Source organism: Microtus ochrogaster, chromosome X (genome assembly GCF_000317375.1).
Source record: "Microtus ochrogaster isolate Prairie Vole_2 chromosome X, MicOch1.0, whole genome shotgun sequence".
Lineage (NCBI taxonomy): Eukaryota > Metazoa > Chordata > Mammalia > Rodentia > Cricetidae > Microtus > Microtus ochrogaster.
The window spans coordinates 40357532-40372270 of NC_022026.1; the positions used below are offsets into that span (position 1 = coordinate 40357532).

Sequence of the window (14739 nt, forward strand, 5' to 3'; positions counted from 1 at the left end):
TAGATGTATTTTATTGTTAGTTGACCTATAAGTTACTTAAATATAAATTCCTGAAGAACAAATCCTTTGCTCGGCATTTTTATATTCCTAGCAATTTTTACAGTACCTGATATGTTATATGTTCTCCATAATTATCATTGAATTAGGGATATTGTTAAGGATTTACTGATTCTAAACTTCCAGATAATAGACTTAGTTACTGGTCCACATTTAGATAGGAATCTTGTACTAGGTAAAAGTCTCCTATATCACTAAGCCCTTGCTAGGGATGACATGTTTCATAGCAACACATTTGTGATGAAAGATGTAATAATTTTAAGTGTAAGCTCCTATCTCATAGGAGACTGATCATAGAGTGTAAACTATCACTCCCTGGTGTGACATATTTTAAATATAATTGACAAGATTAAAAAGCTTAATAAAGATATATATTCTAATTTCAGTAAACCCACACGTAGGTAAGAAAATTACACTTAAATGGAAAAGTAGAATTTTCTTTGTCAAGATTAATTATAACTAGGGCATGCTCCTCTTTATGAGCTCCTCCTCATTGATGCAACTTTCTTTTCCATGTCCTCATACTCAGGCCATATCATTTTTCTGTTCTCCGGCCACGATCCTGTGTGAGGTCTCCTACTGCCTCTAATCTTGGAAAACTCTGGAAGTTCAGGACCCAGGGAAGGTGGTAATCTTGCAATAAATTGTGAAAGAAAAGTAAGAACTGCGGGAGCTAACAGGAAATGGTGGTGAAGAGCTTGTGAGAGAAGGCAGAAAGTACGAGAAGAGAGACTGGTGGAACAGAATGGATTAGTGTGATACAACAAAGAATTTCAAATAGGAATGTGAAATTTAGGAAGGGACTAGGGACCTGGAAAAAAAGAAAAGAAAATATTCTGAAAATGGGAAACTAACCGTATAAAATGAGAGAAGAAAGACTTGTAGAACATATGGAAAATCTTAAAAAGATATAAATATATGTTATATAAAAATATAGTACATATTATCCAATACAACATGATTAGACCTGAAACCATTTACACTCAAACTTCAAAAAAAGATTTGATGGGCTGGATTTTATATACACACCTTAGAACAATGGTTCTCAGTCTATGTACAAAATGTTACAAAAATGTAACGGGTGAAATAACTATCCCCCATCTTCTGGTTTACCACACACAAATTATATGAAAACTTATTTTACTTTATATGAAATATAATACTTCCACGAAAACTGTAATTACTTGATTACATGGAGTACACTCATAACAGCTGCTGGAGTCCTGAAAGGATTAGGTAAACAAAGTTTAAGCGCAGGTACTGAATTATAGTATGTTATTCCGTAAATCCACACGAATACTATGTGTCCATTAAAAGATACAAATTGACCTTTCAAGAACCTAAAGACAGTTGCTTGGGGGCAGTTTTAAAATATTGCCCCCTTTGGGGGAAGTACCGTGAAACCCATGCCAACATCTGGTGACACTTCTCCAAGAGACTGGAAACACGTAAGGACGCGCATAGTGCCAGTGAAAACAAAAACAACCCCGCAGCAATTTGACAACTCCAGGGCGCCCCCTCTGCTCCCTAAAGCACACACGCACAATGAACAGAGTAGCTCTCTCCCGCTCCGCTGCGGCTTAGCCGCCAGCCCAGTTGAAAACACCGCCCAGACCGTAGAGGCGGGGTCAGAGAGAAGGCGCGGACGGCTATAGGCCTCGAACCGGAAGGGGTGGGCCCCATCCTCCCTGACTGACAGGGCTTCTCAGTCGGCGGCCTGCCCCAGTGCTTCCGGAAGTTCCGCCTTCGGAAAAGGAAGTCAAGGGCGCTGGAGAAAGCCGGCTGTGACCCGGGCATTAGCGGTGACCCCCTTTGAGGTAAAGAGGAGGAGAAGGCGGCTACGGCGGCGGCTGCGGCTGCGGCAGTTGGTCGCTGCCGTGAGTATCCGGCTTGGCGGTTCGATGCAGTGGCCGCCCGGGCCAGTCCGAGGGGAGACTGAGGTGCTGAAGGGCGTGCGGTGGGCTTTGAGGACCGCGGACTGGTTCGGGTGGGACGCACATGGACAGGTGGACAAGATCGGTGGCGTGCTGCCCTTCATCTGTGCGTCTTGGCCTCCCAATTTGGTGACACTTCCCTGTTTTTTGAACCTCCCCGTCTTCTCTGAGACCGGGGGCCCCCGAGGACAGGGGTTCGAGTCCGGTTCCGTATGCTTCGTCTCCCGGGCCCGTGTCACCCCCTGCCCCTCACAGGACCCCACCACCAGGTCTAAACACGTCTAGAAGACACGGTTTCACCTTACGTGTTTCCAGTCTCTCAGAGAAGTGTCACCAGATGGTGGCATAGGTTTCACGGTACTTCCCCTAAAGGGGGCAGTATTTTAAAACTGCCCCCAAGCAGGTGTACTTTCCCATGGGTTGGGGAAGAAGAATGAGGGTCAGCCAGTGTCAGAATGACAAGGGGCTGATAGTCTGGTTGCTAAGCCTCTGCACTGAAATCGGACTTATTGCTTTGGCAGGTGGAAATTTGAGACCGGGAGTCATCCCTGTGGTTCCAGCCATGGGTTCCTCTACATCTACTCCTGCTGCTGCAGTGAACACCTCAAACGGTTCAGATCTTCAGCCCCCTTCACCGCCTTCAGGATGCCCGATGCATGAAGCCCGGAGGAGGAAAGGTAGTTTGCTTTTGGCTAGAAATTTGAAAGAGAGGTAATGGTTCTAAAGGAAGAGGCCTGTAGTTTGCCAGTGAGGCTTGTAAGCCTGGGAGTAAGGCACCCTGGGACTGATCCTAATTTTACTGCTCTTTAGCCATTATCATAAACAGCTTCTCTGTGTCTTAGTCTGTCATCTGTAGGTGTAATGTAATATTTTTCACAGGATTCTGATGATGGCTGTCTGAGATCATGCCCGGAAACCCAGCAGCTGTTCCACAAAACGGCCTCTCCAAAGTTTCCCTGTGCCTCCATCAGGGGTTTTTAGTCGTGGATGAGGAGAGCCATCATTCAAGGGGACAGTTAATAAATAGTTGGCCTTTTCACAACTGAGACATATAGTGGGGTGGGACCAAAGATGCTGCTAAACATCCTACCGCCTTGGACATGGATGGAATCTTTGGTTGCTAAATAATAAGAAAGCCAGAGCTGAGAAAGCTCAGTCTAGCTATGTTTCAATAAACTACTCCCGTATCAGCTGTAGTCTTCATCTAGGTCAAAATAAGCCTTCACCAAGTGAATTTATAGACCATTATGTCAGTGCAAGGTTGGAAGCATAAAAAGTTCTTTAATTAGTGCCTGTCTGCTTTTGATAGTTCAGATTGGGGCAGTCGGTATGCTTATTGCATATTCATGTTTCCTGCATGCTCACGGATCCTGTGCCATCATTCTTTCTCTGGGTTAGCCAGCCTAAGTCCAAGAGGTCAGCACTTACTCTCTCTCACAAGCAATGCTGACTTTTGTTTCTTGACTGAGAGAGAAACAGCAATGCAGATTGTAGACAAAAATCCTTTGCCTGATAGGGCTTACATTCTCACCTTTATAAACCTGTATGGGGGATTGATTTTCTGTTTGTTTTATAGTCAAGGAAACTAAGGCTCAGAGAAACTAACTTCTGTACTCCGAGTCATTTAGCTAGTAAGTGCTGAAGTTGGTGAAAATGTTGTGACCTTGGACAAGGACAGGTCCCATGCTCTTCCAGTATTCCTTCTTCTAGAAATTAAGGGAAAGCAAACAAAGCAAGTGTGGCTTGGCTCTGAGCTTCTGTTCTCTAGTAGTCCTCTTTATGATTTTATCTGCCACAGAGACTTGTGATCCTGCTTTATTTCCATAGTGAAGAATGTGAGTCTTTCTAGGAGACTAATGGGCCTCTAGGTTATATAATGTGGAAAGTATAGCACTGTTTTCCTTCTGATACCCACCTGGGATCAAGGCTTTGGGAAGATTAGTGTTTTACTGTCATAGAGAGAGGTATTGCAGTTATGTTTTCACCCCTAAAGTGAACTGCTTGGGCTCTTGGAGAATGAAGGCCTGGGAGGAGAGGCTAAGGAAGTGAAAGAAACTTGTCTTTTCTATGTATGACATCTAGCATTCAGCATATTCTGTATTTCCTACTGGTGCCTGGAACAAGGGAGCATTCCATGACAGAAGCAGCCATTATTCTTGGACATAGATCTTTAAGTACCTTCCTGATCACCTGATGTTTAAACAAGCTTCTCGGTCCCCACACCTGCCTGGATCCGCACCCTAGGAGCTTAGGCATTGACTGCTACTTGTGCCCCTCTGTTTATAAGACTCAGAAGCATGAGTCTCTCATGGTATATTTCCTTACAAGTCTGCTTTCTTGATGAGCTTTTATATCCGCTGACAAGGACTAGACCTCAGATGAATAGGGATTTTCTGTGGCTTACTTGAGTCTTTAAACAAACATGAGCAGAACGGAATGTTTTTCTTTTAGTCTTTGTAAAGTCTGCTCATTTTCTGCTCCTGTGCCCAATATTTGAGGGGGGTGTATCAAGAATAGATGCTTACATAGTGGCTGCTACTCCATTGACTTGTCAGGAACTAATGGCTGGAAGTCAGAGAGACCCAATAAAGTATGGCCAGCTCTCACTTAGGTTCCTCTGTCAGCTCCCAGCTGCTGGTCCAAGTAGGAACTTTGTAGGACATTGCTAATAATATAATGGGCAACACCCACTGTTGAATCTGCAGAATGATTTTGGCTTATTTTTTGCTGGGGGCATGATAGAATTGGAGAATGTACATATTTTTCTCTTAAAGGGAAAGTATATTTGTAGCATCTTGTCATCTTTAGAAAGTTAACTGGCTTAGTTCTTGGCATCTTTAAGTAGAAGAAACTTAGTTTTTCAACTGTGTTGGTCACAATTTTAGCTTTTTAAGGTCTTAACTAAGAGTACCTTCTTCCACTGTTGGTATGTTATCTTAACAGTAATTGTTTTTTTAATACTTGATTATTTCAGGCTGTCCCATGACTGCAGTAGCATCTGAACCAACCGATGAGAGCAGAGCACACTCTGTGCCTGCCCACCAAGATCGGGCCTATGAGTACGTGGAGTGCCCTGTTACTGGTGCTGCAGCTAAGAATAAGGAGAACCTAGATCCTTCAAACCTGGTAATCTCCACTTATCTCTTCCAAAGGCATTTTATGTACCCCTGCATTCTCCACCATGGTCAACTGTGTCTTCTCAAACTATGAGCTAGATAAATCTTTCATAAATTTTTTTCTTGGTGGTTATTTCATCACAGCAACAACAACAACAAAAAAGTAGTATGACCAAAAATGTCAGAGGTTGAAAGTCTGATGTTGCTGGCTTAATGGGAATTTGTACTTCTTATATGGTGAATAACTTTCCAGGGTGTACTGACTACTTTTTGGTTTATATCATCGTACTGACCTTTAAATACAATACTGATTTTCCTTAGATGCCACCGCCTAATCAGACCCCATCCCCAGGGCAGCCATTTACTTTGTCTACCTCAAGAGAGGAGTCATCTATTCCAAGAGCAGACTCCGAGAAAAAGTGGGTTTACCCTTCTGAACAGATGTTTTGGAATGCCATGCTACGGAAAGGGTAAGTGAGAATATTATTTAGAAAATAATTTGCTTAGCACATTCATCTCAGAATTAAATGTTAACCTTTTTTAACCTCCAAAAATACAGTAATTTTTAGTGAGTTTATCAGTGTATAATAGAATTTTCAGAGTTATCAGAATATAAGTACAAAGCTAGTATTCAAGGTCAATGTTTTTTAGAAAAACATAAGTAACAGGGCAAAGGGGTGGTGGAGTAGGGGTGAAGTGTTCAGGAAGAAATTTGTTATAAGGAATTGGTTCCCATTATCATGGATGCCAGCAATAAGTTCCAAGATCTGCTGTCAGGTAGTGGGAGACCTGGGAAAGCCAGTGATGTGGTTAATCAGTCACACACCCTGAGAACCAGGGGAGCTGATGCTAGAAGTTCTGGTCTGAAAATTGGGAAGCTTAAAATCAAGAAATAACTGATATTTAAGTTCAGGTTGAAAATCAGGTAAAGCCTAATGTTGTAGCCCAAGCAGACATTCAGTAGTTCCTGTTTGCTTATGGAAAGGACTGCACCTTTTTGTTATACTTAGGCCTGTAACTGATTGAATGGGCTCTACCTGAGCCAGACAATCTGTTCAATTCATATTACAACAAATATATTTTTAGAAATATAAAAAGAAACTCTGTTATATAAAGTGCCAGGAAAAAGTTAGTAAATCATTTATCAATGGTACTAAATGAATAATGCTTTGGTGAATTAGTATGCTTGGAGAATTCCATGAAATAAGGTTAAGATGAACTATTAATCTTTGATTTCAGTGTGTAAAAAGTATAAACCATTTTATAAATACATGAAGTAACTATTTTGGCTTTATTAATGATATCTGATAAATTTTGGCCCATTCTTTCTTAGGTGGAAGTGGAAGGATGATGATATTAGTCAGAAAGATATGTATAATATCATTAGAATTCACAATCAGAATAATGAGCAGGCTTGGAAGGAGATTTTGAAGTGGGAAGCTCTTCATGCTCAGTAAGTATGTTATCTAAAAAAATTCCCGCTTCTTTCTTTTACTGCATATCAACTTTCCTACAGTGTTAACATTTAAGTAATTTGTTAGTCATTTGTGTAACAGTGATGATTCTTATAGTGTAGACCACACTTTCTTACTCCCTGAGCTTTATGTTTATAGAAAATTTGAAGCAAAGATAGCTCAGCTGTGCTCCATGCTGACTTAGGCCTCAGATGATCAGGACATGATCAGAAATGGCTGCTGCAGAACTGTGGGCTAGAGTTTCCTGAAGCCATGACCCATGAACCCCCATTTAGCAAAGGGGTACCTGCTCACAGTCTCTAAATGTGGCTGTCTCAGCTGCCTTACCTCACAGTGGCTAGGTTCCAGAGGCACCAAACAGAAGCCAAATCTCCTTTTCTGACATAGCTAGAAAGACTCAAGTGTTTCAAGCTTGACCAGATTGAAGGGGTAGGTGGAGCCTCATCTCTCAGTGAACGAAGTATGGTAGGTCAGTCATTGAAAGCAGAACAGAGCACATCAGAAACGAGACTGAATTGCTTTGTGATCCAAGGGATATAGGAAAGAACTTATTTTGTTCCTTCACTATTTGGAATCCTTGTAAGGACTGACCTTAAAAGTCTATCTTCACATGGGCCCCTTTTCTCAGAGAGAATAGGTCAGTTGAAAAAGTAGTGGTTCTCCACATCACCTGGAAGTTTTATTGCAACTCTGCCATCTGGACTTATTTTGGGGTGTGACCTGGTCCAGAATTGTTATAGGCTTGATGTTTATGGAATGATGTGATACTGCTGGTTGAGACCATCACCTCCAGAAGTGAAGCAATGGGGAGTATCTTCACAAAGAACAATGTCCTGATGAGGGAAGATGCAAAATGATACCGCACTAGTTCAGAATTACGTATAATACAGGGTTATTTATTTAGGGGAGACTCACAGATCACGGTCCTAGATCACAGTCCTCTGCACAAATGGGAACAAGAACAGACTCTAACAGCCGGAAGTGAGAGCCAGAAGCAAGAGAGCCAGTGCATGCTTTACAGCTGCATTTATAGTCTTAAGAGACCATGCCCAAGTGAGCTGCTATCTTAAAGGCTATTGGCTGAAGGAGCTTCCATAGCAAGGGCCTATCATAATCTGGCTTACATTTCAAATTCCTTCCAAAGCATAATTAATAAGTTTTTTTTAGAGAAAAGCCACTTGAAGTTTTATTTTTATACTAGTCTGTTTTTGGTATTTGTACTGAGCATTTCAGTATGAACTCTACGTGAGTGTTGCTAGGTGGATGCCAGTTGGATAGACTTTCCTGGTGGTAAGTAACCTCTGACCTAGAGGAAAGACCTGGCTGGCTAACTCAGATGTAAGTAGCTGTCATAACCTAGGTTAAAAATGTACTCTAATTAAAGCCACCTGCTCATTACTTGCAGTGTGGTTTTAAAAACAAAGAAATAAAAACTAAAGGAATTTCAGCTTGTCAATTCAATTACCTCTAGTCATTTTGCAGATATCTGTCAAAATTAGCTAGGCCATAAAAGTTCCCTCTAATGTCTTCAAAAGAAAAGTTACATACATTGAGTTACTGCTTTACCTATTAACCTCTTGAGAAGAGATACTAGAAAGTCCACAGTCTGGCTTTGTTGTACTTTGGATATAGATTCTTTTCTTCTTTGCATGGTAGGATTATTAGCTTATTTTACCAATGGGAGCAGCTAACAAAATTAGTGGCTCCTGTCTTAATGGACCAGTCCTTCAGCCCCCATCAGGGAATCAGGTTTGTGTCAAGGGCAGCGTCTTGAATATCCTCTGTACTCTTGTGTCAGTAGAAGACAGGCCCTTAAGGGAACTCAGTCATACTAACTAGGACACTGCCAGTGATCAGTTCACTTAAAAAACAGGCTCAGCAGTATGTCCACTGGTTCCTAGAAGTCAGTCCCCATTCTTTTTTGCTTCAAAAAGTTTGTTAATTGGTTAAAATGAAACAAGGAAGTACTCCCACAATATTCTTGGATTGGTTCCAGGGCATCCGAAGATAACAAAGCCATGTATACTGAAAGTTCCTTATATTATAATTTCATTGCATTTTCATATAATGTGTAGTGTACATCTTCCTACATATTTTAGACAGTCACTTATAAATGACTAAAATAATGTAAATGTATTGTAAATTGTTGTACTGTTTTATTCAAGGAACAACGAAAAGGATTAAAAATCAGATATGCTTAGTGCAAATGCACAGTTTTATGTTTATTACTGTTTTTTTGTTTGTTCAGTTGGTTTTGAGACAGTCTTTGTTTTTGAGACAGTCTTGTGTGGCCCAGGGAGACCTCTATGTAACCTTGAATTTGTAATCCTCCTTACCTTCACGTCCTGAGTGCTAAAATTACAAATATACATCACAGTATCTGATTTATGTGGTACTGAGCATTGAACCCAGAGCTTTCTGCATGATAGGCAAGTACTGTACCAACTGAGCTATATCCTCAGTTTTTAGATACAGTGTTTTCCTAAGTATTTTTAGTGTATAGTTGGTTGAATCTGTGAAGGTAAAGCCCATACACCCAAAGAGCTGATTTTATATAGCAGTTTCTGTTGTTTCTCTGCAGAAATCCTAGCTGCTCTATGCAAAAGAGAAAGAATATACACAATACATCACAGTTTTTTCTGAGAGTGTGCCTGTGCCCTTTTCTCAAATGAGAAGGTCCTTTCTCCCGAATTTCGCAGGAAAGCCAAGAAGATGCCTAGAGAGAAACATATACAACCTAAAAGGAAAGTGAAATGTTTCCAACAAATAGGACCAATTTACTTGAATTCTGTTAAAAGTTACTGTCCTCTGTAAATGTGGTAGTATAGCAAATAAATATAGGAAAAAAAGATATTACTATAAAACTGTAACATCATTCTGTCAAAGGAAAGAAAGTATCTTTAATAGACTGTTCTTATTTGGGCATTTTCAGTGAGTGTCCTTGTGGCCCATCATTGGTCCGATTTGGAGGCAAAGCCAGAAAATATTCACCAAGGGCAAGAATTCGTTCCTGGATGGGGTAAGTATCAGTATACAACTGCTGTTGATATTCTCACCACTGAAACTAGAGTGTAAGAAAGTGGTTCCACTTGTAAAGTATATCCAGCTTACATTTCCTTATCTCATTGAGTTTACTCATAGATGGGCAGAATTATGAGGGTAGAATGGCGATCTTCCTACTTCATTCTCCAAAGATTGAATTGTGCTTTTTGGGGGGATCCTTAGAACTATCCTTTTACTCTTCTTGTGATCTTTATCTTGCCTCATTCTTCCCTTGTCTTTTGTGTAATTGGGTTTCTTAGCATCCTAGATTTCTCCAGCCTTCTAGCTAGCCTTCTGGCATGGGTCTCTTTCCCATGAACCTTTTTCATTTATAGACAGATGATCTGACATAGACTCATCATAGTTCTTCAATGCCACATTCTCTATGCACCATAGGCTTATTGCCCACATCTCATATCCCCCCGCTAGGCATTTGCATGTGAGATCAGGCATCTGAACATGTGCTGTTTTTCTGACTGTCTTTCTGCTTACACCAAGAATCAACGCAGACCAGCACTTAGCATTCACTGTTGTGCTTTCATTCCAGGTATGAGTTGCCTTTCGACAGGCATGACTGGATCATCAACCGTTGTGGCACAGAAGTTAGGTATGTCATTGACTACTATGATGGCGGTGAGGTTAACAAGGACTACCAGTTCACCATCCTAGATGTGCGTCCTGCCTTTGATTCATTCTCAGCAGTATGGGACAGAATGAAGGTTGCTTGGTGGCGCTGGACTTCGTAACCACTGTTTTGTTTGTTATGAAAAAACTGAAACTTTTTTTTTCTGAGAAAGATATTAAAACTAAATGCATTCATAATGTCACCATGGGTACTTTTAAAGTGTGTAATCAAACTTGATCTTTCATGCAAAGATGCTATGCTCCATTAAATTTTGAGCCACATTTTCCATTGTAGTTGATAGGTCATTAAATTTTTTTTTCTCATTTGGTGTAAGAGGAAAGTAGTCGCTTAGTTTTCCCATTAACTGTGGTATTTTGTATTATTCTCTATAGACAGTCTGAAAAAAGAGTTCTTAAAAAAGCATAGAAAGCTGTTTTTGTCCTTATTGTTTTCTCAGGAGTATTTGAAAATGTGATGCTTTTACCTGCCAAATATTTTAACTATATTCATTATAAAAGAAGCACTTCTTCTTGTTTTAAAAGTAAGCAATATTTCTTAAATCCCTAGAGTCTAAGTAACAACCTTGAAAAATGCAAAAGTATGCACTGAAAGTACTCTGTAAGACTAAGACATGCCAAGTTTTTTTTCTTCAGATTTGACCTTGATAGAAGTTTCAACTAGATGATACATGCAAATTTCAAACTACTTTGCTCCTCATTTCTGTTCTAATATATAACTATTAAGGAAAAAGTCATTTCATTGTCCCTGAAGGTTGACAAATTACCTTATGTTATCACATCCCAAATCCATTCTCTAACCAGGAGCTTGTTTACAGTAGCCTAATGTAAACCTGGAAAGCCTGGCTGCAGTCACAGGGCCTGCAATGTCTCTGTGAAAAATAAAGTTATATTGGATAAGTGTAAGAATTCACAAGAAGTGGTTTTTTTTTGTGGAATGTTTGCATCAATTCACCGTCAGTTTTATCCTTGTTTTAAGCAAGACTAAGTTTGCTGCTGAAAACTTGTTTTAATTTTAATTATAGCAGCATGTTAGATAGAAATAACTTGTTTTCTTAAGTGCTGATACAATGAAAATATAATTTATCCTAAATACTGTAGTATTAAATTAGTGGATGGTGTTTGTATCTTTGAGTTACTAATTTGATGTAGATTTCTTTGTTATATGATGCTTAAAATCCAACATTTAAAAATATCTGTATTTTTTAAATAAAGCTGACAGTTGAAAGATTCTGAAACATCTCAGAGTGACTTTATAGTTATTTCTTTTTCAGGCACAGATTTCACTAAATGCAACAGTGGTCTCATCTGTTAATCACTTTTAAACTGCATAAGAATGTCATCACTGTTGGTCCTTTTCACAGCTGCAGTTGTTTGAGTATAGGATAAAGTATTTTGACAAACAGCATTATGACTGGAAACTGAAAGTTAAGCTGCAGGCAAGGATTCTTGCTGTTGCAGTGATAAGGTATTGTGAAAGTCATTTGTCAAGTAAATTACAAGATAAACAGTTTTATATACACTTTTTTTTTAACCAGTTCTAGAAAAGACACCTGCTGAACACTCAGAGTTGCTTTGTGGCTAGATTACACTTGAGTCTATCTAGGTAGGGAGTAGAACTCTGCTCTGATATGTTTTTATATAACTTGAGATTCATTTTGGATCTTCTCCAATATTTTAAAACCTCCTTTGTCTGTGGGAAAGTCATTTAGAATCAGAATATACTTGTGTATCAGGCAAAGTATTAACAGAAAAGTTAAGTTCAAACTAGGTTACATATTAGCATTTAGTATTCCTATGAATTCACTAGCTGTCATTTATGTGATGTTGATGTCCACTCTACATCACACCCAGGACAGATAAATCTGCCTACAGAAACCCAGTATCAGAGCTCATTCTGTAAACAAAATCATGGTATGGTAGAATTCTTATGTAAAGAATTCACTATGGGCCTTGTGGTATTGTCGCATGCCTTTAATCCCAGCACTCGTGAGGCAGAGCCATGTGGAACTCTGTGAGTTCGAGGCCAGCCTAATCTACAAGAGAACCCTGTCTCAAAAGCCCCTTCCCTTTCCCCCAAAAAAGAAAGAAATAAAAAAATAGAATTCACTATGGTTCTAAATGTGTTAGGGATACACATAAGTACTTTTCAATATATTTAGTTACTGTGATGATTAGTGTAGTCAAGTTGACAGAATTCAGAATCTCTTGGGAAAATGGGACTCCAGGCATGCCTGTGGGGGACTGTCTTGATTGCATTAATTGAAGTGGGAATATGCAGCCATTGTGTGCTGCATGGTTGCTTCATTGGTATTCTGTATTGCATAAATGAAGAAAGTGAACCAAACTCTAGCAACTATGCATTCACCTGTTTCTAGATTGTGGGCACAAGGTTCTTGCTGCTTTGACTTCCCACCATGATGGAGTGCCTTGAACTGTGAGCAAAAGCCCTTTCTCAAGTCACTTTTATTGGGCTATTTATCACAGCAACAGGAATAAAACCAAGAAAGTTACCAAATTCTTTGGTCCCTGATGTGTTTACCTTCTAGCAGAGTTACTGCTCCCTATCAAAATCAAAACATTCTGTATTATCTCTTTTCCACGTGACTGTCAAAACAATGTTCAATGATTTGTATTGCTGTAGACTCAAGGTTTTTGTTGATAAGAGGGCATACCGTGAAGGCTGGTGGCTTGTTTGAGTGGGCTCTACATTACTTATTCTGTGACATTTCTGTCTCTGGGCCTCAGTTTTCATGACTACAAAATGAGCAGACCGAGTTGTTTTATGAAGCAAGTTCTGTGAAGTGATGTCTGAGTGCTCTTGGAGCAGAGCTCTGGGTGCAGAGAACTCAGTACCAGCCATCCCCACAGTTGACAGAGACAAAGGGAGAAGTCAAGTTAAGAGCCCTGGGTGGAGAGAACTCAGTACCAACCATCTCCACAGTTGACAGAGACAAAGGGAGACGTCAAGTTAAGCTTGACTTAAGGCTAAAAGTCAAGGTGCTGAGATGCTCCACAGGAAGAAACTGGCAAGATCAGGAGGCTCTTCTGATTTTAAGTATTACTAGGTAGATATATAGATGCTTAATCTAAGCAACCACGTGTTATTTAAAATGGCTAAAGGAATATCCTTTTAATAATACATAGACCTAAGGAGAGACTTGGTTAGCTTAATATGCAAGTCCCACAGGGCAAGTATGATTAAGCTGAACTTCCTAATGTAAAATGTAAACACAAACCAACTTCATAGATAGAAGTTCAGTACATCCTACAAGAGAGCCACTCAGAATGCTGCCATGAAGATGAGAAGGACTGGGAAAATAATCAGAGAAATTAGAATTCTTTCACAGTTTTGCTGGGTTTTTTTCTTAAATTTCCTGCTACAAATTGAACTGAAGTAGTCGGTGATGTATCTCGTATATGGGTCATGTAAGGAAAAAAGGTTTGCTGGCACACATCACCCAGAAGAGCCAGTGGCCTTTGCTCCTTGCAGAAGGACGAGTGGATGATGCTGTTTATGGACTTTCAGATAAAATCTAACATGTAATCATTTTATAATTTGATTTTTAGCTGTTTTTGAAGTGTGGCATGAACTTATTTAAGCAAAGTAGTACATGAGGGCATTATTTGAGATTTTTTTTCTGCTTTTCCCATCTCTTGTCCTTGTGTTCTTTGTCCAGCCAGGCTGTTCTCAAATTTCTGGAGATCAGAATTCCTTGGAAAGCTTGTTAAAATGCGGGTGCCTGGGCTCCCACCTAGGGTCCTTTATCTTGTAAGCATGGGACAGCTGGGGATTTACCTTCCTAACAACCTCTCAGGAGATACTGATGCTATTGGTCAAGTCACCATGTGGGCCTCATTTTTCCCTGGCATCTTTTGGGCTTCCGCCCACTCCCAACTTTGCAACTGTTTTTCCAACTGCTGCCTATTACCATAGTCATGTGCCAAAGTTATAAGGAGGAGATGCCAAAGCAAAGGTTAACTGGAAATACCCAAAATTTCCCATTTTGCTTATTCACCGTTTCTTCCCTGAAGCCTGTCTTGTTCTCAGTTCTGAAAGGTGCTTCATTTATCTAAGTTCTGTTTTAATAGCAAGAACTTTTCCTTGGAAAGTATCTCCCATGACTTGTAGGTGATCACACCAAGGCAGGATTACAGTCGGGTAAAGGCAGTGCACCAGACTGATGCAGAAAGCTCTTATACGCTGTCCTGCTTCTATGTGAATTGGTGGTGACCACTCCCTTGAGCAGGTGAAACGTTTGCTCTTGCTCCTAATTGTCTGACCTTTGCTCACCATCTTAGTTTGCTAGGTAGCCATAACCAAATGCCACATGATGGAGCACCTTAAACAGCAGAAATTATTCTCACAGGTCTGAAGGCCAAAAATACAAGGTCTTGTTCCCTCTAGCAAAAGCAAAAGATTTGATCCATATCTTGCTTTTAGGTTCTGGATATTCCTTGGCTTGTGTAAGG

At 40.1% G+C, this 14739-nt stretch overlaps 1 protein-coding gene across 4 annotated transcripts; it reads left to right on the forward strand.

Annotated features, from left to right (window-relative positions):
- Window positions 1-1802: 1802 nt before the first annotated feature.
- On the forward strand, window positions 1803-11499 carry LOC101979210 (cytochrome c-type heme lyase). 4 transcript variants are annotated; one of them, XM_005358706.2, is made up of 7 exons: window positions 1803-1874; window positions 2513-2668; window positions 4966-5117; window positions 5429-5577; window positions 6441-6560; window positions 9515-9601; window positions 10172-11499. In XM_005358706.2, exons 2-7 carry the CDS (start codon window positions 2554-2556, stop codon window positions 10368-10370), a joined length of 822 nt encoding a protein of 273 aa, XP_005358763.1. In that variant the 5' UTR covers window positions 1803-1874; window positions 2513-2553; the 3' UTR covers window positions 10371-11499. The 4 variants fall into 4 exon arrangements, with proteins under 4 accessions (XP_005358763.1, XP_013205991.2, XP_013205990.1 ...); XM_013350537.2 differs by having other exon boundaries at window positions 1816-2097; XM_013350536.2 differs by having other exon boundaries at window positions 1816-1934.
- The last annotated feature ends 3240 nt before the right edge of the window (window positions 11500-14739 follow it).